Here is a 22,239-nt window from a genome sequence, read left to right on the forward strand (position 1 = left end):
GGTCGAATAAATAATCCTCTTCTTTTCCTTTCTTGCTTCTTCTTCTGCTTCTTCTGCTATAACACACAGAGCTAGTTAAAAAACCCTGGAGATCGCCCAAAAATGTTCTTTTTTTAGTATTTTAAATAAGTGCTCTTCAGCCGGGAACCAACACCCTCCCTCCAAAAAAATCATATATGTATAAAATAACGATAAGAAGAATACGAAGGGGGTGCTCCTCCTCCTTTTTTTTTTTTTTTTTTAAGTTTAGCCTTCTCTCCTCTGCAGGAATGGAGTAAAAGAGACAAGGAGGAGGGAGAGAAAGGAGAGGAAGGAGAAGGAGAAGGGGGAAACTACTAGTAAAATATGTAAGAAAAGAGAAAGGGGAGAGAGAAGAGAGGGCGCGAGGAGAGAGGGTGAGAGGAAAAGAGAAGAGAGAAGAGAGGAGGGAGAGGGGGGAGAGACAGAGGAGAGGAAGAGAGGAAAAGAGAGAGAGAGAGAGAGAGAGAGAGAGAGAGAGAGAGAGAGAGAGGGAGAGAGAGACCCAAAAATTGAATGCGTTTAAACGGGAGGACTCGCAGAGCAGTGTTTCCGAAAGGGGAATCTGCGCGAATGTCTGTATATAGTGAACTTTGACACTACTATTGAAACTGACACGTTTCTATGGAGATCGCTGCCTTATATGGAGCTCGTGTCAAGGAGCCAAGAGAAGGGCTGCTGGCAACTGATAATCAAAGGCGACTGACTGGTCAGAGCCCTGAATCGGGGGGAGAGAGAACGGGAGGCTAAGGTTAGCCAAGCCTCCTGCACGCCATTGGCTGGTGAGCCCCTCCCCCTCCTCTTTTTCTTTCTTTCTTTTTTTTCTTTTTTCTTTTCCCCTCCCTCTTAGCTACCTACAGTCTGGGATAGCGAGGGGAGGAGGAGGAAAGTGAGGAGGGGGGGTGTGTGCTTCTGACAAGCGCAATTTACATGGAGATCGCCCTGCGCTGCTATTTACTCTGAGACCTGATTAGTATGGGTCGTCTATGGTCTCTCTCTCTCTCTCTCTCTCTCTCTCTCTCTCTCTCTCTCTCTCTCTCTCTCACACACACACACACACACACACGCACGCACGCCCCAGAGGGGGAAGGGATGACGAGGGGGAGAATGCCTTGCGATGGAAAAAAGAAGGAGAAAAAGAGAGAATGAAATTATTTCCATTCTGAAAAGTTTTCAAAATTAGATTTTATGAGCGTGAAGAGAATCATTAAAAATGGGGGGAACATTTCAGTGGGAAAGCAATCCTCTCCATTTTAGTGATTTGCGCAATGTACTGGGTTTGGATTGTTTTCTTCTTTCACAGGTCATAATCCTAGTCTGGATTCTGCTCATTTTGTGTGTGTGTGTGTGTGTGTGTGTGTGTGTGTTTAGAATAAAGGTAGCATCTCCCTATTTTTGATCCAGAGTGTATCTTGGTTTTGAAGGCTTAATTACGACAATGCACAAGAGTAAATTTGCAACTATTGCCAAGATTTCGATCTGAATCAGCGGTTCCTTTTCATCCCAAAGATGATTTTAAAATAAACTTTCCAATCAATCTGGTTTTTCCTTTTCTTTCTTTCTTTCTTTCTTTCTTTCTTTTTTTTTTTTAATCCAGGCTCTTCCAAACTCCAAACAATGCTTCCATAATTATTAATAAAACAGTAGTAAGTCTTCATATCTTTGGGGGGGTGGTTAGGGAGGCCAAGTCGGAGTCCCAGAAAAAGAGCAAAGGAAGGAGGAGAGGGGGTGGAGAAAGAGAGAGCGAAGGAGAGGGAGAGGGGCTGGCGGCGGGGAGGGCGATGGAGACTGAGACCCCGATTCCCGAAGGTGATTGGTCGCGGGAGGAGGGGCGGGCAGAGGAGCGGGTCCCGCCGCCCGGCGTGCAGGAATCGCTGGCTCCGGCTGCCACCTAGCGGACGGGAGCCGCTCCCCGGCGGCACCGGCGCAGTCCCTCCTCCCCTCCCCGCAGGCAGCCTGTGTCTTTTCTCCAAACCAAGACAGCACTTTGAAAATCTTTCAATGGATTTTTTTTTTTCCTTGAAAGATCGTACTGGGGGAAAATGATACTTCTATTAGTTACATATTCTCCAATCCCACACTCGCACCCCCCTCGTTTGGAGATCGCTCCCCTAGGCAGGCTCGGGCGGGCGCGCCGAGTGACAAAGCCTCCGCTGTCGCCGCTGCCGCCGCTGCGGGTGGGAGCCGCGCTCGCCCGCCCACCCCTCGACTCCGGAGAGCGTAAAAGTTTGTCACAGCTCGCGCGTTCCGAGCTCCAACACGCCCTCAGGTAAAGGTGGAAGTACACGGTCACGCTGTGTTGACAGAGGTAGGGTTGGTGTTTTTTTGTTTTTGTTTTTTTAATCCTCGTTCTCACTTTAAACCTCACCAGGGAGGGGTTTGGGAAGCACCGCACGTCTGGGGTAGGTTTTGCGCTCCTTGGTCTTTCCTACCATGCCAGTCGGGTGTCGGAGACCGCTTAGTGATGAGCGATGATTTTTTTTTTAAAGAGCAGACTAAAGGCTTTCTGGTGTCGGCCCCGCAGCCCCTCCAGCTCGAATAATGGAGAGATTGTCGCGCACTCCGCGCGCAGCGGCCCATTGTATGCAGCTGATGGCAAGGAGGCGACCGGGGGTGGCAGGGCTCCTGGCCCTAGCCCCTGTGCCCAAATTCACGCGCTCACGTCTCCTGGGCAGGGAAAAGGTGGAAGGAACCGGATTAAAATACATGAGGGAAGGAGGGCGGGTGGGAGGGAAGGAGGAAAGGAAGAAAAGAAGAATGAATTTGTATACAAATTCTACGTTTTCCTCCCCGTGCAGTCAGAGGCAGGGAGCGGAGAGCCCAGGCAGCAGGCAGATTGCTGGAGATGCAGAGGGAAAGGCGCGGAGAGGCGGAGAGGGTGGGCGAGAAAGCGCGAGCGCGCGGGGCGCCGGGGCCTCGACTGGACGCCGGGTGGGTGCGCCGGCCCAGCCGCCTCCGACCCCGGACCGCGCGTCGTGGGCACCAGAAGCGACACTCGCCACAGTCCGGCCCCAGCAGGCAAGTAACACAATGACGATCGTTTCTTTTGAACTTGGGGTTGGTAACGCCAGCAGGCAGCGAGGCAGACCCGGTTCGCACCGCCGCCCGAGGCTGGGGCTGGCGTGTGGCCGCCCGCGCGGGACGGGAACTTTCGCCTGGGCCTGCTGGAGCGCGGCCCTCGGCCCGGCCCCTGTCCAGCCGCGGCGCCTGCCTGGAGGGGAGGATCCTGCCGGCCCAGCAACACCCCAAATTCAAAACAGGTTTCTCCCCACCCCGCCCCCGTGCGCTGTTCCCCAGCTCCCCCTCCACCGCGGCGGGCAGCGGCCTCGGGTGGGACCCGCAGCTTGGGCATCGCCTGGAGGTCCCCGCCGGCGCCGCGGGCTGGCCGCCCTCTGTGCTCGCGTCTCGCCCGCTGCGCCCCGGACCTGGCGAGCTCGGCTCAGCCGCCCACCTGCGGGCGCAGTTTGTAACGCGATTCCCTGAAGGAACGCAATCGATGGCCGACTGTTTGATGTGGGCGATAGTGTCAGCGGATTAAAAGGGACTTCAAGCCGTTTTCCCAAGCGGAGAACCTGCGGCGGCGGCGGCGAGATCTGCGCCAGGATCTGGAGCCCTGCAGCCGAGCCAGACTCCTCGCGCCGCGGCAAGCGGGCTGGGGGCGGGGAGGGGGGTCGCCTCCCAGGGGTGGGGTGGCGACCGAGGGTGTGTGTGTGTGTGTGTGTGTGAAACGAAGAGCCTCAATTAAAACCAACAAGAGCATTTTCCTCGGTGCTGGGCAGGGGCGGGCGTTTGCGTCAGAGGGCGCGCAGGGCGGGCGCGGGGGGGCGGGGGCGGGGGCAGACTCGGGGGACCGCGCCCGGGGGCTGAGTGGCTCCCGCAGGAGGCAGTCTGGCCTATTAGGGCTGGTGCGGGCTAAGGCCTTGCGGGAGAGGGGCAGGGCAGGGCGGGAGGACCAGCTGAACCTCTGCTGGTGCAGTGGTGCCCACCTTTTCCGCTCTGGCCCCTCTCGGCTTCCACATTTGCAAAAGGCCCCTAGGACCCGGCGTGACCCTGGGGTTGGGGAAGAGGGGCCCTCAAGGCCTGTGCAGAGACCGCCCGCTCCTCTGGAAGGCAGGGCGACAGTGCAGTCCTCAACGCCAGCCCCAGGAGTGGGGATGGGCAGCTAACAGTGGCGGCGCTCTGAGCAGCCAAGCCCTCGAGGTTTCGGACCGAAGCTGTTCTGTTCCTTCGGGCGAATGTGCCCACTTTCTTGCCTGAGAGAGGCCAGGAAGAAAACTAGGCATCGAGAGGAGGGAGCTGTCCCCTTCCGGTACTCATTCTGTTCCAGGAGCACTTGGGGCTCGATTCCTCTTCCGGTCCTTGTGCGTCCCAACCACAGCGGCACACTCCCAGAGCACCCCACTTAGACTCTCAGCTCCGCCTCCAGCAAAATGGCTCCAGGAAAGGGATTGAGGGGTCAGCTCAGGTCCTCGAGTGTTCTAGCTTTCTCTCTTCAAGCCTGTGGTTTGATCCTGGTCCAACTTGGCACAGTTGTCTTGGGCTCAATTCATCTCACACCCACTTAGTAGATAACGGTATCTGTTCTTGGGCAGGGCACCTAATAGAAAAATGATCATATTTTTCAAGGGCTCCTGAGTCCCCAAACTGTAAAATTCCACACACATTTTCAGGCACGCTCAGCGGCAGGAGCAGAAAAAAGAGTTGCAATTTCTATCCTTCTTTCACTCATCCTCTCTTCCTCCGCCCTCACCCCAACCCCCAGTCCGGAAACAAATTGAAACTGGACATGATTCTTAGGCTCAGAACCAGAGCGACCCTTGCTTCAGCACCATATCCTAGGCATCCAGCCATGCCGCTGGGGCCCCCTGGCGCCTTGCCCCCTCCAAAGTTTCTCTCCTGGTTAAGCTAGTATGGGCAGTAGAAGGCCTGGAGGTGGCCTGGGCCCCCAGGTTTCATTTCTGGGGACTCCCTTTAACTTCCTGGTCTTCACAGATCTATTCAGCACACAGGACGTCTCCAGTGGGAAATCCCCCAAAGGCAAAGAGAAGCTAGCCTGCACTTAGAAAGAGGCCTTATGCTGTAAGATTACAATACCTTTTGTGGGCTGCTAGCATCATGGCTGGACATCAATCACTTTTTAAAAGACCTACCACACAACACTTGATCTCTCCCAGCTGGACAGCCAGTGAGTAGTTGTGATCTGGTGCAAAAGGGAAAGAAGAAGAAATCTGTGGCTGCACATACAACATTGACTAGTGTTCCAGGCCCCAGAGTCTGGATCTAAGCAGCCCCCTCCACCTTTTTTTTTTTTAGCCCATTAACATCCACCCATCCCTCCACATCTTTCTTACAAGGAAGAAATTAGTGAACCATTTTTCACTAATCCTGTGCCTCTTTGATACTGGTATTTTACTCTCCTGAAAGCCATGATCATTCACTTTGGCTTTTGTGTAAGTCACACTGAACAAAGGTGGTTTTGTAAAATCATTTTCTAAATCCAGCTCACAAGCCATGGGACTCTGCAGATGAACAGATATGCATAAAAAATTCTCTTGCATACCTCCTCCTTACCCGTAAGTCGTTAGAACAGTATTATTCTGTTTAAAGAGACCATAGGACAAAAAATATCCTGTTTTACCAAAGTCATCACCATGAGCAACATTCCCATGATTACTCGGAGCATGGTCAGTTCCTCTGATGTTAATGCAGCCCTTTCCCAAAGAGTTTATTTTATACCTACAGAATCAATTAGCCTCCCTTAGCATGAGATTAACGTGAGGAATAATACAGTTGAAGGTGTTTTTTAAAAATGGTTTTGCACAGATCTTTTAGAGGAAAGGGTATAGTGAGGCAGGAGAATGTCCTCTAGTGTTTTGCGATGCTCGAAAGCAAAACCAAAGCACACATAAGGTTCCAGCAAGGCTTGAAAAATCTCCCTCAGTTCCTGGGACACCAGTCAGTTTGCACTGGGACTGAGTACAGCTGTGGAAAGTTTTGCCTTTGTCAGGATGAAAGCCAGCATGGAGAGGCTGGGAGTTGGGCTTCTGTGTGACTGTGTGCTCTCAGCCTGCCCATGTAGCTGGGTGATCCATGGGCCCAGGGCTCACTACCGTTCTGTAGCCCAAACATTTCTTCTTTGTCATTTTGGGTTGCAAAGCTCAGAGATAAGTGCTTTACCTTGGGGAAGTGCTTTAGTTGTTGCTTTTTCTTTTCCTCTTTCCTCACACTGTCCAAACTGGAAAAGAGAGATAAGGAAGAACTTCCCTTGCATGCCTGGATTTCCAGTTAGAAGACCCAAGAGTAGCAAGACTGACCTTTGGATGCAAATCAAGCTCTTTAGAGAAGCAAAAGTGACAATCATTCCTAGGACATCAGTAAAACTAGATTCAAATATTTGTTTTGTTTTGTTTGTTTGTTTGTTTTTGTAAGAAATCAATTCTTGGCTATCTAAATGCATTTATGCAAAAGTAAAGAAAGAACTGGAGAGTTTTATGTTTCAAAACATATTTCCTTAGTTTAAATGCCCAATCTGAGTGAAGAGTAATGACATGGCTATTCTTCCTAGGTGAAATGGGCTGGGTTTGGATGAAAGGTTGAAGTTTTGAAATGAGTTTGAAGGTTGTTAGAGTACCCTGACAATACAGTCAACTGCACTGTATAATCATTTCCCTTAATAGTTACCTGTCAGAGCACTTCTTTCTTTTACTACAGGCTTAGCCCATCAGAAGTAGATCTGAGTTGGACATTTCACTGACTAAAGACTGCTGGAATATGTTTAAGTCTTTAATGTCACTTTCCTCACTGCCTATGACATACACTGGTGGGAAGGTATTGGCTGGAAAAGTGAGCAGATCTGCTGGTGACTGAAGTTATACTGTGATTGTATTTACCTATTAGAAGGTTGATCTAACTAGTACCTCTAACATTTCCTTCTAAAGTGTCAGTGGAAAGATATGTTTATTACAGTGTTCTCCTTCATTGAAGAGAGAGAGGTCTAGGTAAAGCTTAAATGAAAAAGAAGGAGCATAGTACACCACTGATATAAACAACACGAAGGGGTAAATAATTATGCCCTTTGTTATGCAGTGTATATTTTATTTACCCATTTCAGAGGTGGAAAATAAATGGAGCTCATCTACAGGAGGAGTTAATAAAGTATTCCAAATGCGTGATTTCACAAAACTCAGGGATAGTTCTATGTTTTATTGTTAACCCCTTGCATGAAATCTTCTGAAGCTGAAAAGAGAAAGGAAAAGGCTTTTGTGTTAGTTGATCCTTGGCTATTCTATGGCTCAGGTTGGTGTGAAAGGGATGAGAAGGTCACTTGAAATCTCCTTTCCCCTACTGTTATTTTCTCTCTGGATCAGCAACTTTGAATAGACATCATCTAATCGCTCTTAATGGAAAGAAACTATGGGAGCAACAAAAATGCCTTTACTTCAGAAGTAAACACATGCCTGCGGACAGCTAGTGAGCTCGCATAGACTGCGTCTCTGTACACGTGTGCTTGGAGACTTTTCAGGGTGCATGAATGTATATGTAATATTGCACATGATTTTGTGATAAAATGGGTGAATTACTTTGCATTGTATGTATAAATGTGCCTATACATGTACATCTATGTTCATAGTCTCTACCAAGTCCAGGTGATAACTAGCTGATTATTTTTTCACTTTCTTCTTGTCCTCACTGTCTGGCCATATTTAAGTCTTGGGGAATAAAATAAGCAAACAATTGAGGGTACAATGCACGGCCTTTCGGAGAAGTCATATTATTTTCTTTCTGTTTTGAATTGGAAGTCACACTTGAGGGTTTCTCTTCAGAGAGTAAAGGTGATGTGGTGAGTGGGAGGTAACAGGGCAAGAAGAGACCTTTATCTTCCATTTCGCCCCAAGATTTTTTGCCTTTTTTGTCTTGCTTGGAATTAAATTAGTTAAAACACAGCAAGTAAGTGGAAAATGAGGGCTCGACACTGAGCAATTTATTTATTTTTTTGCTCTAGATACGTATCTCCAAATCCTTGAAGCTCAGCAATTAATTACAATTTGCTTTGAAAATAGAATTATTTTAGTAAGTCTTGTGCTGACTAAACATCATTCAAGTTGTCTTCCTGAGCATTGCTGCATTTATTTTAAAAAGAAACGTGGGTGTTAAATATGAATGGTTACCCAGAAAAGGATATTTGATTTCTAGCACTAAAATGCTGAGCTCTACCTCCTAAGAAGTAGACTCCTCCACCCTGCCATGTTCTTGTAAGTGAAATTCACTTGCTCCCGGAGCCTGGGACACTTTACTATAAATTCCTTTAAGGAAATACTTGGTTACCAGGGTTACACGTTCTCATCTCAGCCTGTCAGCGCAGATCCCCCACATCTCAGATTCCCTTGGCTAACGCTGGGACCTTGAGCTCCCCCTGCAACCCCAGCCTGTTGGAAATCTCAGTTCCAAAGTTAGAGGATGGGTGGGGAAGGATTAATCCCTCTTTAACTCCTCTCCTTCCCGCCCTCAATTCTGAACCCCAACTGATATGTTTCCTAGTGAATAGGAGCATAGGAGCCGCCCTGTCCAATAAAGATTAAATTAAGTAGAAGAATCCCAGCCGCTGGATATTTGGAAGCTCCGGTGGGGCGGCAAACTGACGTTTAGCACATTTTTTCCACTCACTGTGCACAAATCTTGGACCTGTTGGGCTTAATTTAGAAAGGAAGGAAGGAAAGGAGAGAGAGAGAGAGAGAGAGAGAGAGAGAGAGAGAGGGAGAGAGAAAGAGAGAGGTACTGCGTGTCTTGGGTGGGGGAATTATAGCTTCTTGCTTCTAGCTGAAGGCAGAAGCAGGACTTCCGGTCCTTTCCAGTTCACTCACAACCTCTACCCTGAGAACTGGACGCTTCTTCTTCCAGCCAGGGCTCAGAAGTGCTTTGGTGGGTGTCATTTGTGCTTGTCCCTTAGGAATAGTAGGGTGGCCTCGGGTTCTGAGTGGGTGTGAGGGCGAGAGAGCTTTCAGAACCCAGTTGCTTCCTTTGTGGTGATTTCTTTCCTTTTAAATAAAAGTTCTGGTAGCATAAACTGAGCAGTTTCTTCTGATTTTTGCCTAGCAGAAAAAACAATGTTTTTTTTTTTTTCCGTTGGTGTTCACTACACTGGACACTGACTTTGAAGCTGAGGAATGATAGAGTGCCCCCTCGCCCTGAAGCCATGCTGGCCCCCAAATCTCAGCTATTCACTCCCACCCTCTCCTCTAGTCCCTGGGCACAGTCCGGAGAGGCAAAAGGCAAGTCCCTTCGTGGAGAAGGCTTGTCCAAGCAAATACAAGACTGAATAAATTAACCTCAAACCAGCTAGTTGGGGTGTAGTAGTTTAGCAGGACTAATTGCAGACGATGTAGCTGAAATGACTTTTCCAATTAGCTGCTGGTTGGAGTTTAGTTGGAGGAACTGTCAGCTCCAACGATGGGTAATTGCTTTATTGCTCACAAAACTATCATCTATTTAGAACATATGTGCTAATTACTCTGGATGGGCGTTGAAAAAGAGACTATAAATCTAATAGCACTTAAAAAACTCTATGGTGCTTGTAAGCAACCCCAGTCCCTTGCGCGTTCTCTCCTGGCCAGGTCCGCGTGATAGATGGCTGTCTGTCAGGAAGGCCAAGGTTGGGCAGTGGAGGCGCCCTGGGGAGGGTCTGGTCCGGTCCAGTGCTGAGAGCCAGCGCCTGGTGCCCCTCCCTGGGGATAAATCACTGTCATCCCAATCAGCCCTCTCTTTAGCCGTGCACTTGTTTTTTTTCCTCATCTTCGAAAAAGATTACTTTAGAAATCTTTTAATTGGATTATACTGGGAAATTAATCTCCTTTAGCCTTGGCTAAATTTATTGTGGCCAATGTCGGGAGCAAAGTCCTGCCACTGCAGCGAGGGCCCTGTCCCCCTTCTTTCTTCCTTTCTTTGGGGGCTCCAGGGTCTCCCAACTACGAGTGACAGCAGCGAGGAAGGGTGGAAAGCCACATGTGGCTGATGGCCACGGAGGTCCCGAGTGTACCTCCTTTGTCCTAAGCTTCAGATTCTCCAGCTCCACCCCACAGCACCGCGCCTTTATCCCTCAGAAGTTCTGGGTTCCGGGACCTTGCTGCTAAGGAGGTTTTGGTGTCAGGAAGAGGAGGTCGAGTGTGTCCCAGGAGAGCCACACTCGTTAGCTGGCCCTTTCCTCCCCGCACCTTCTACATCTGGCCTCCTGCTAGGAGCGAGGCCTCGAGGACAGCCAAGTCTCTGCGCAAAGACGCACAGCTCGCTCTTGGCGTCCTCTCTGGCGCAACTGTGGGGACACTTCCTGTGGGGACACTTCCAGCGCACTAAACTGGAGGTCGGGGCTGGGACAGGGCCCTGCCACTCTTCCTGACGCCTGGAGCACCAGCGCAGCGTCAGGCGGCGACCTCTCTCCCAGCCCCACTGCCCGGTGCCTGCAGCCTGGTTCCACGCGTTTCCAGCAGTCTCGGGAAGCCGAGGGTCGGGGCCTGCTGGCCTCGCTTCGCAGCGGGAGATAGCAACATCTGCTTGAAACGGGATACCTACTTTTGCAGCTCAATTTAGCTCTTAATAGCAGTCCTCTGAGGTGTGGTTAATTGATGGGGATAAAGGCCTAATGACTTGACGGGGAGACGCCAATGATCCCTTAATATAGTTTTAAAAGAACAACAACCACCCCAAACACGGGCGAGTCCTCGCTCGGTGGGAGGTGTAGGTAAGGGAAAGGCAGGGATCCAGAGGTTGGGCAAACAGCGCTGGCGCTGTAGATCGCCGCAGGGGTCAGAGCGGGTAAGCCCAGCTCCCACAGCCTGGGCAACTGGAGCCACTGGAGCGCGCAGGGCGGGCTGACAGGGGCTTTTCGAGTGGCTGCAGGAAGGGACCTGGAGCCCGGTGAGCTAGGACCGAAATGTGACCTGGCCGACTGGCAGAGAGGAGTCCCGAGCTGAAGAAGATGCTGCCTGTCCCCGGGCTCTGCCATTCTACCCGTCCTCGCCTGCGCGGGGCTGGACAGACACAAGCGCGGGCCACACGCCCACCTCCCGGACCAGAGAGAATCGTCGTCTGAGTGAGAGAAATGGCCAAGGGGCTGCGCTCTGTCTGAACAACCGCGGTGGGGCCCGAGCGCCGGGACCAGCATCACGCGTCGGTGTGAGAGCGCGGCGTGTGTGCTCGCGCGCAAACCGTCTGCGGACGCGCAGCTGGACCACAGCAGTCCTGAGCACGTGGCCGCCTTTAGGCAGGGTCTGCCCGGAGCCCTGGGACCTGGCGAACTGGGATTTACCTGCGCTGGGGTCAGCGCACCCCTGCGCAGCGTCCTCCTGGACCTCTGCTCCCGCTCTCTCCTTTGCGCCTTTCCTGTCTGGCCTGGTTTCCCTTTGCTCAGTTCTAATTGAGTCTCGAGAGGGTCAAAGGAGTGTTTTATTGAGCTTAAATACAGAACTTAAAACAATCACAGGAAGGCAAAGCTGGTCGCCTTTCTAGTGGGCGAGGGGAATCCCTGCAGGATATAGGCAGTGGTGTCCTTGCAGCTGTTTTACACTTTGGAGAAGGGTCATCTTAGTGCTTCAGGCTTTGGCTCCCTCTGGAAGCAGAAGGAAAAATGGCTCCAATTACCTCCCATATTTCATTGCGTTGAGAGATCGCAGGTGGTACGGCTGCAGCTATTGTCTACCTTCCTCCTGGAGCCCATGTCGCAGGGAAGGAAGCTCCCAGGAAACTGAATTTCCCTAAACCCTCTTGCAGAGGAGCGGATGTCGCTAGGTGGGCGAGCTTCGAGGTCAAGGGTTTGAAGACATGCGATTAAGAGTGCCATCGCCAAGAGTGCACTGGTCTCGTGCGGTGCCCTCCTCTTTCTGCTCTCTAACCCCTTGTGCTTCTGCCCTGGGTGGGTCTGTAGCAAGTCAAGACCCACTGTTGAGCGACAGAGCGCCTGACTCCCTCGAAGTCCCAGGCCAGCAGTGTTCCAGGGGCATTGCACGGTCCTCGGGCCCCTCAGAGCCAGGGAGAAGGCCTCAAGTCCACATTCGTGCCCTGGTTCACTGGGGTGGAGTCGGCGGCCTGAAGGCACGTTCCCACTGACCACGGTGTCAGAGGTTTCCCTGAAAGGCCGAATGCCTTGGTTCGCCAAGGTCCCCAGGGCTCCACCCGCGCCCTCCACGCACAAGGGCCCTGGCGTTGCTGGCCCCCGAGGCTGCGTCGGTCCTAGTTCAGGCCTGTCCCACCACTCTATAGGGTCCCCTTTGCATCCCTCAGTCCACAGAAGCGCTCCCCTGCCAAGGAAGTCTTCAACTTGAGAACCAAGGTCCCTGGCGGGGGCCCTTCCGCCTTTTCCCCAGGAGAGTGTGAACTGCGACCCCGAGCGCGGCCCCGCGCGCAGCCCCTGTGGGCGAGGCCCTCGTCCAGGCACACAGCCTTGCGCGCAGAGGTGGTGGCTTGGCGCTCGACCCAGGGGCATCGCCTGGCCTGCAGAGGGACCTGGGGGCAGGGGACGTGGCCGGACAGCAGGAGCTGCAGGGCACCGCTCAGCGAGCGCCGGGGTGACAAAGCGGAGCCTGCGCAGGGGACTCAGGAAGGAAACCAGGCCCGGCCGGGGGGTGGCGCACGCTTCCCGAACCCCGGGCCGGAGCCCCCGTCGGCGCTGGCACTGTGAATGCCTGGGTCAGCACCGCAAGCCTCTCAGGAAGGGGCCGGGCGGAGTGTGACCCACAGTCCAGCGAAGCCGCTGGCGCGACTCCTCCCCATCGCACCCCTGGGCCTCACAGCTGGGCGCTGGGGCGCTGGGGCGCTGGGACGGTTTGCTGTGTCTTGGGCAGCCAGTCTTTTTCAGGTATTGGGCTGCAAGGCGTAGGAAGGAAGGCCTAGGGCTCAGCGAGAGGATCTTGAACCTAATTTTCTGTTTTTACTGTTTAAGAAGCTGGGAAAGCCAGTGAGAGTTAACGTGGGGCCGTCGGGTTTTTAATTTTTTTTTTTTTTAAATTTTAGATATCCATTTACAAGCACAGGAAAGCTGTGGTGTCGTCCATTAAAAAAAAAAAAATCTTGGGAGACCGTATCTCAGGAATTTTCCCAGAGATTGATTTATAACCTCTCAAGTTAGGGGGTTGGTATGTACAGCACCACCAACACACTGAATAGTGTCTTCCTTCAGACAGGGATGGAGGAGCGGAAATACCGTCACCTCTCGGTACTGATTGCCGGGAATTGGTGCTCCAGATGTTGCACTGGAAGCGCTGCGAGTGTGAGCAGGTAATGCGGAGAAGAGCGACATTGTTAACAGAAAGCGTCTAATTAACAATGACTTCATTTGATTGGAAGGATGAAGAAGGCTTTTTAAATCAGTCCAGATTCACTGGCCTAAGCTCAGCCAATTTATGACTATGGAGCCCGACTCGGGTCTGCTTTCTTTCAAACATGTCATCCTAGAGGTAATAGCATAGGTGAAGTCATTTGGTTACACCGTGGAAACTTTTATAGGGCCTTCCTTGGGAATTTAATTCAGTGCTTCTTCATTTTATTAGGAACAGACTGACTCCATCAACTGGGCTCTCCCTTTTCAGAGGCAGGACTGCTTGAAGCAATTAGGTTCACCAATTAACATAGTTTTACTGACCCCAGCAGCAGCTCCGATCCTTAGATTATCCATTCTTCAAAGTCAGGGAGAAGCCGACGCAACGTGCTTCCCAGGAATCCAGGTCGGTGGAATAAACAGCACACAGGACAAAGGTACACAGAGCTTGGTTTCCAGCACTTTCCTCTCTTCTGCTGGTGGGTTCTATAATACCACCTTACATGGCATAAACCTCTCTCCTTTGGTTGTATTTTGGCAGAACTGCTTTTAAGGAAGTAAATTTGCTTGCTTCTCATCTGTCCTGTGCGCTAATGATCCTATGGAAAATGTTAGGGCTCAGAGCAAAGTTGCTGATGGTCTCTCAGAAACCCCATTAGGTGACAGGGGAAGGGATCAAGCCTGCCCAGAGAAGAAACCAGAGGGCCTGCATAGGGAAATACATCATTTTTCTCAGTTTTGAAGGTGCACCTGCAAATTTATGCTACAGTACTTCAGTGTAAGCGCAATCAGCAGTGACTGACATCTTTAGTAAAACAGAGTGTCAACCAATGAGTTGGAGTGTGCCTGTAATGCAAGAGCTCTCATGAGGCAAGTGGATCCCAAGTTCAAGTCCAGCTTGGGTTTGAAACCTAGTGACTTAGCAAGAACCTGTTCAAAAATCAAGCAAACAAGGAAAAAAAAACCTCACAAAGTCTGGATCCCAAAGCAGTCTAGGAAAGAGGTTTTGCTCTTGCCATTGTCTTGTATAGTGAAAGGATTAAATTTACATGGCTATTGTCCTTCCCGCCTCATATATATATATATATATATTACTCTGTAAGATTTCACTAAATTAAATTGCTGACAGTTCATCAGTAGCAGCAACAATGTAATTCCCCTAACCTTATTAAATCAATAAATACTAGATTCATGCATTGAATTAAAAATGCATCAGCATGGCCAGGAATTGTGATCACATGGCTGTAGACCCTGGAATCGAAGATGCCACTCAGAAATTGGCTGGTTAGCATTTATTTTAATCTCTTGTTCTATTTCAGATCTGTGATTAGATATTCTGGGGTTTTCACATTTCAGGGACCAAAGTGACTTTTTTTTTTTTTTTTGGTTTATGTAGTTCTTGGAAATCATTTTTATTAATTCACTTTTAATGCTAGAAGTGAGGTGTGCATTCAACAAAAGTAATATATCTCAACTTTATAATTCTTGTCATTAACTTTCATTTAGGTAATAGTCTTCTCCTTAGAATACCTTCCTCTAGTAAGACATAGTCAGGTGCATACATTTCCACATAAGCATAAATAAATTTATATGTATATGCTTTGTATAAGTATAAATAAATAAATATACTTAATGTGAATACTGTATGTTATTTTACATTGGTTATAAGTTCATTTAAAAGACATTTAATTTATCTTTTTTCACTCTCAACTATGTCATAAACCAAAGAACTACTTATCTTTTGAAAACAAGCTTTTATAAACTGATCTTCTGGTTGGGATTTATAGAACAAGAGATGAAATTAAAAAATTCAAGTCTTTAAACATAATATATAGGACATTACATATACCTCAAATGTTACATTGTGTGTGTGTATGTGTGTGTGTGTGTGTGTGTGTGTGTGTGTGTGTGTGTAGTTTGCCAGGAGTTGCTTAGTTAAGTTGCATATTAATAGGTAAGCTTAGAGCTAGTCCCCACTGAAAAAAGGGAACATGTGTAATATCTGAAAGTTGGACACAAAAAACATTACTCTAGCCAGATATTTGATGAATTAATGATGCTAATTTATTTTAAAAATTCATTTCTTATTGATGCCAGCATATATTGTACTGAATTCTCAAGATATAGTCATTGGCCCTTGGGTTCACCACACTGTGGAAGAAAAATCTTTATTTGACAACATAGGCAATCAACTGAAATCTATCCACTTTAAATAAACTGATTCCTCAGTATTTTCCCAGTGTTGGTGTAAGTTGTTGTCTGTGATGCTCCCCAGGGCTCTTCCCTCTGCGCTCCGATTTGGTATATAAAAGCAGCTCTGAATGATGGATTACTGTGTCATTGCAGCCAGGGAAGGATTAATTTGTTTCATTGATTTCTCTTTAGGCAGATTGCCAGAATTTGCTGCTTCCCACCTTCTTCAAGACTTCTAGAAGTAATAGACAGTAATGGCCTAAGACAAATCAGCTCCTTCTTGTAAAAACAGAATCAGGAAACCCAGAGTCCTAGGAAAGCTGTGGCAAACTTTTTATTTGCATACCAGAGAGAGCAATTAATGAGCTACTTTTCTTCTTTAGAAATATTTTTAATTGAAATACTTCTGAAATTGGCGGTATTTAAAACAGCATGCTAGTAGATTAGAAGTAAGCATTTATAATGTTCATCTCATAAAAACATTTCCTAATTTGCAAGGATCTTGTTTAACAAGGGGAAAAATGTGTAATCTATGTGACTGACAAATCCTTTCCTTTTTATGCCAAATTTTGGAGTCAAATGATATGCCCACACAATTCTAGGTCAATTTATCTAGAAGTATTTATAGGAGTATTGAATCAAAGAATTTTTAGAAACTTTGGACAGTGACTAGGAGTATCTAAACATAGAAATTTAACTGTTTAAAAATAAATAGCTTCTGATTTAAAAAGTAGTATCTCCTCATAAGAGAATTTTTAAAAATTACAAATGATATTTTGTCTATTTTTAAACTTTTTTCTAAGAATTTAATGTAATATAAGAACTACCTTATATTACATTATATATATATATATATATATATATATATATATATATATTATACACACAATTTTTTTCCCCCTGGTGTTACGTATTGAACCCAGGGCCTTGTACCTGTGAGGCAAGCATTAGACATAGAACTATACTGTCAAACCCTACATGTATTCAATGTATATACTTTTGTGAATCATCGCTCTACTTTGCAAAATACATTTCTAAGTTTTTATTAACGTCCAATTGAGATGAATAGCCTTTTAAATAAATCTTTTACAGTTTTTAATTTATTAACTTTGATATATTTTAGAAATTATTTGGGCAGAAAGTAAAGACTATTTTTGAAGATTCTTTATATTGCTTGCTCAATTATTTTCCAGAAAGTTTTTACCAATACATACTGGTACATAAAAAAAATTTCTCTGTAGAGGCAGCTTTCTAATTTATGTTACTAGAGCAAAGAAAACTGAACAACACCCTTTTCCTTGTATTTTGCAAGCAACAGTAGCATTTTGCATATACTTAGTCTCTCAGAAATATTTTCCCAAACTGCAGATGTGAAATAGGCTGGTTATACAAATCTATTTGTTTCCCTTCTGTAGTGCTGAAAATTATATTGATTTAATGATCTCAAGTTATACTTTTTATGCAATTAGTTGTGTAGTAAAAACTAATATTGTCATGTGCTAATGTCTTTTTTCTCTCTATTGTGCTATGGTAGTCGTCCATGCAATATCAGCAAGTTTATGCTTTTCCCGTGCTTTGCTGAAAGGAAAAAGGAACATCTGTTTCCATTATATATCTGCATCATAATGATAACAATTAAATAGCTATTATGGTAGTATACAGTAAATATATTTTGCTGAATGACCTATACTTTCTTGTTGGAAAATTTCAGAGATATCAGAAGCCCTTCATTTTTGCAGGTAGATTCATTATACAGGTTTAGAAAGGCCTTTGCTTACTTTAGTAAATTATTGCAGTTCTTATTTGTCTCAGTAAAAACAAACAATGTGATTAAACACTAACTTTCAGATGTGACTCTTGACTATATTTCTCTTAGGTCTATGTCTAGAGCACAAATTATTTGGTATCTTCCTCAATATTCTTAAGTGGGTTTATCATGCTATTAAGCACACAGTTTATTTTGTGTTTCATGGAATTTGTGTAGTTTTTATATTTTACTGAATTGGAAGATTGGAAACAGTTAAAGTATATTTCATTTTTTCCCTTGGATGAGAGGGACATAGTGATATTTATTTTTTTTTGAAATGTGGTGCTGAAGATCAAACCTAGGTTCTTGCACATGCTGAGCACACACTTTACTACTGAACTACTTCTGCAGCCCCAATATTTACCTTTTAAGCTTAGAAGGAGAAGGTTTGCGACCACACACAACTTTTTTTCATTGACCTTTAAAATTCCAGGGAAATAGTTTAATTTATTTTACCTTTTGGTTAAAGATGTTTTGGTGGTTTGTTAGAAAACCAATTAGAGTTTTTATATATTACAAAATCATTATAGATATTACAAAAATATCCATGTATCCCAAACCCAGCTTGAGAAATAAAGTGTAATCAATAAAACTGATACCTGATGGCTAATTGAAGAGATAACCATCATCTTAAATTTGATGCTTATCATACTTTTTGCCTTTTAGGTACTTTATAAAAACGGGGCCTAAAAACTTGACCTAAATGACTTGTCTTTTAAAAGAAGTGAATTTTTAAATGTCAGAGCCATGCATGCTATCAGAATCCTTTTAGTCGAATCATCTGTACCTGGGCATGATTCTCTGCTTTACTCTGTTGTCTGGTGAGGTTCCTTTCTGATTTCTTTCTGGCCATAATGAAAATTTTTACTACCTCCTGGTTTTCTAAAAATGAAAACAAACTAAAGGCAAAGGTCCACAGAGGTTATGTAACTTCACCAAGACCATATAGTAAGTCACAGAACTGATAATAAAACCCAGTTCTGTAGACATCAATATCTGCACTCTTTTGTTCACTCCACAGTGCCTATCATGTTTGATGATTTGTGTGTGTGTGTGTGTGTGTGTGTGTGTGTGTATCTCTGTGTGTATTTGAGGATTTATTTTGTGTGTGTGTGTGGAACATAACACCCAGGTCCTACAGCCTAGGCAAGTGCTCTACCACTGACCGAGCTATTCCTCTAGCTTGCGGATTGTTCTTAAGGAGAAACAGAGTTAGAAAAAGGGAGGGGAGGAAGACAGATGAGAGAAGGAAAAAAAAAAAAGAGATTTTTTTTCTCTCAGAACACATTTTCAAGGGGGAAAACAATGAATCTATGTCAGCTTGAAAGCTCCTTCTAGGATGAAAAGATGACGTCTTCTTTGGAGTCTGTGAATACATTCTGCAAGTTTTGGACTTTTCTGGAAAGAATGATGATTGGGTATAATGTGGCTTTTGCTAGGCTCTTTACCTTAGAGTGAATTTTCTGACCTCCTTAAGGTAACTAGACCAAAAAGTAGGAATGGGGACAGACATACCTGTCTCTTTTACATGTGCATGCATTGAGTGTTTGACATTTTGGCAGTCGGACCTCAATGAATCACCTTTTCCTTTTTTATGTAGTCTATGCAACGTTCACACCACAAATGACTTTCTATTTGAAAATTAGTCTCTTTTTTTCTGTAAGCAGCCAGCATACCAAAGTACTAAAGGGAAAATAGCACAAATAGGATAATGTGGAAATAAGTTTTTAAAATCTATATGGAGAAAATCCTCATTCTAAAAATAGTGATTTAGAATTACATGCATCTACTTTTTCTTTTAGGCTTTTACTCTAACAAATTTGATTCATTCTTTGTTGAAATGACTAAGCTTGAGTCATAATATTCACATGATGGCATGCTCCTTAAGAAAAAATAGCAACAAAACCGAGGATTGGAGTTACAGATCTTATTGTAAAGCCATCTATTCCCAAATTTATTATGGGTTTAATAAATTGTTGGCTTCCTTCTATGAAAACATAGACTTTGAAACTTATAAGACCAGTAATCATATACTTTAAGATGGCTGAAACTACTAAGACTAACTTTCTTAATTGTAGAAATATTGTCGAGATACTTGTATTTTAATCAGCAAACCAGATAGCACATTTTCTTTCAATATGGTAGGTCCAATTGTTTTATGGGTTCTGCAGTTCCTAGTAGGAAGTCTTCCCAGCATATCAGATTGATAAGGAGAAATGTAGTGTAACCCAGTATCAGAATTTAGAAATCATTTTATTAAGGCATTGATTACTTTGGTCACAATTACTAAATATGATTCATTTCTATCTGGAAACACTTTTGGTAGGGGAGCATGTGTGTGAGAATGTTTTAAAAGACAATTGCTTAATTGTAATTTCTGATGAACATCTGTTATATAAGGAATTTTCTACACTGATTCAAATTTCCCATGTTGCTCCAGCAGGTAGAAGAAACTCAAGAAAAAAAAATCTCCAGGATTATAGGGCTAAAATATAGGTACTGTTTCTCTCTAGTTGTTAGTGACTTAATTTTAGTACAACTTGAAAAATTCTCAAAACTAATAGTAGTTCCATGCTTTCTATGGAAACAATCAGTGTTCAATTTGTAGCTGTGAGCTCAGAGTTTGTCTTTGGACAAATGGAGTAGAATTGTCTTTAACCAACGTTAGAGTTTCATATTGTGAACGTTTCCTAATGTCCTGCTTTGAACTCTCAGCTCTTTAGGATTTTTTTCCCATTATTTAATTCTTGGGAAAATCGTGTTACTTTGATCTTAGGGTTCTTAAGATATAGCCAACACATATTTATTGAACTTTTGTCATGTTTAAGGTATATGGGATAAAGGAAGGTATAATTCTTGCACTTAGAAGGATAATAATTTACATGGTCTTTTACCAAAATTTAGCAGATCGTGTTTTCTTAATATATACTTGTGATTTTATCAATATCACCATAATGAGATTTTAAGGGAAAAATTACACTTAGGCTTTCTTGCTGTTTTCCTTTTGACATAATTCTTGGAATTGTAATTTGGGGGTACCACAATTATAGTATTCTTCTTTTTTACTTAGTGGTACTGAGGATCGAGCTCATGTTTGTAAGGTGGGCACCATGTCACTGAGCTATAACCCCAGCCCAGTATTTTTATTATGTATTATGAACAAGTATGCAGCTTGTTAACTTCAGGTCAGCTTTAAAAAATAAGATCTTAGAATTTTTCTCCATACTTTAAAGTATTTTGTTTAAATTACTCATGTTAATTTATCTCTCTGCAAATAAAAAATCGTTAGCGGGCCAGGATCACGCATGGTTGTAACCCCAGCTCTCTGTGAAGGTGAGGCAGGAGAATGACAAATTGAGCTCAACCCCGGGCAGTTTAGCAACACAGTGAGACCATGTCTCCACCAGAAAAGAAAAAAAGAAAGAAAGAAAGAAAAAGAAAAAAAGCTGGGTATGTGGCTCAAGTCCCTGGGTTCAATTGCTAGTATAGCCAAGAAAAGAGAAAAAGTTACATAACAGTATGCAACTTTTTTCTGAAAAGAGGCTTTATGGTGCTTAATTTAGCTAGAAGCAGTTTCATTTTTGTAAAATTCAACTAACAAAGCCTGAGTTAAAGTTAGAAGCTACACTAAATATGAAGGCAAGACATGTTTTATAGATATTAAAAAACCTTATGCTTTGGTCTTGATGTTAATATTGAACCTATTATAGCACTGAGCATTTTTTAAAAATGTTTTTTATTTTAAAGATAAAAAACTAACAAAACAACAAAGAAGACAAACTCAAAACAACACAAAAACAACAAAAGTCATATATGACCTCAAAACAAAATGATAGGAATTAACAGTGGTTGCTACATTACATACTGTTATCTTCAGCAAAGTTGCTTAGTCCACCAGACGTAAGAATGTAAGATTACTCAAACAATTAAAGACAGTAGCAAGTAATAATAAAAAATTACCATTGGAAATGATGCAGAGCTTCACCACACAAGATGGTAGGAGTTCAACAATGATTCTTATACTGCATATTGTTTTCAGATCAGTCATTCTGATGACCAGATTCAGGTGTGCAAAACTGGTCATCAAAGTTTATGAAGTGATGCTAAGAATAACTACTATTTAGCTTTCTCATAAGAAATCAGTTGTTGTTATGTTTTCTAATTTTCCTATTTGACCAGTGCAAATAGCTATTTTAGATAAAAGGTGGAGAGAAATACCAGCATTTTCTCTATAAAAATTGCAGTTTTTCTTGAATTAATTATGAATTTTTTCTTATTTTTAATATGTAAATACAGACATGTTTCAATTTATAAATATTGCAATTACTAGTTAAAGTATAAAGTTTTTGCTTTGATATAATAGGTCTTTTGCATTTTGGTGAGCTATTAAGTTTTACATTATTTAGCTATTTCTCCAAATAAGTATTTGATTTCCAAAGTAAGTTTTTAACAATATTATTATTATTATTATTATTATTATTATTATTTGTAGTGCTAGGGATTGAACTCTGGGCCTTGTGCATGCTAGGTAAGTGCTTTACTGCAGATATAAACACCCAGCCCTAGTTAATTTTTTGAGAAAAATGTTTTATAAGATTTATATTTATAAAGAGGCAAACATGTCACTAATACCCATAGTAGGTTACAGTGGGTTTAACTATAGACTAGAGTTACCACTGATGCCAATCTAAGTTATAAAGGTAGCTTTTGAACTGGCTAAGGTTTAGTTCTCTGAGGGAATAAGAAAAAGTGATTCTGAAATTCTGAAAGCCACATGCTAACTGATGTCTATGACAAAGGCCAAAGTCACCGAGATTCTATTTGTATTTTAGTTCTAAGATTAAGTTCAAATATATTTTGAGTTTTCACATATAATTTTAAAATTCGGAAAGTCTTGCATTTTTTTTTTTTTTTTTTT

The 22,239-nt window shown here is 44.4% G+C and overlaps 1 protein-coding gene across 4 annotated transcripts in view; it reads left to right on the forward strand.

The window, feature by feature from the left end:
• The first annotated feature begins 1,919 nt into the window (after nucleotides 1-1,919).
• The window catches only part of LOC102023264 (translation initiation factor IF-2-like), a 129,341-nt gene continuing 109,021 nt past the window's right edge, over nucleotides 1,920-22,239 (forward strand). For 2 of the 4 annotated variants that reach the window (XR_001233506.1, XR_260566.2), the window contains exons 1-2: nucleotides 2,195-2,326; nucleotides 13,184-13,281. Coding sequence is in view for 1 of the 4 variants with exons in the window: in XM_013512952.1 (XP_013368406.1) it covers nucleotides 2,061-2,287; nucleotides 2,817-3,501 (912 nt within the window). In the remaining 3 variants the exon portion in view is untranslated. Of the gene's footprint in view, nucleotides 2,327-2,816; nucleotides 3,662-13,183; nucleotides 13,282-22,239 lie in introns of those variants that run through there. The other 2 variants (XM_013512952.1, XR_001233508.1) reach the window with 2 other exon arrangements.

This window comes from Chinchilla lanigera, unplaced genomic scaffold (genome assembly GCF_000276665.1).
Source record: "Chinchilla lanigera isolate Chin_1 unplaced genomic scaffold, ChiLan1.0 scaffold00017, whole genome shotgun sequence".
Taxonomy (NCBI): domain Eukaryota; kingdom Metazoa; phylum Chordata; class Mammalia; order Rodentia; family Chinchillidae; genus Chinchilla; species Chinchilla lanigera.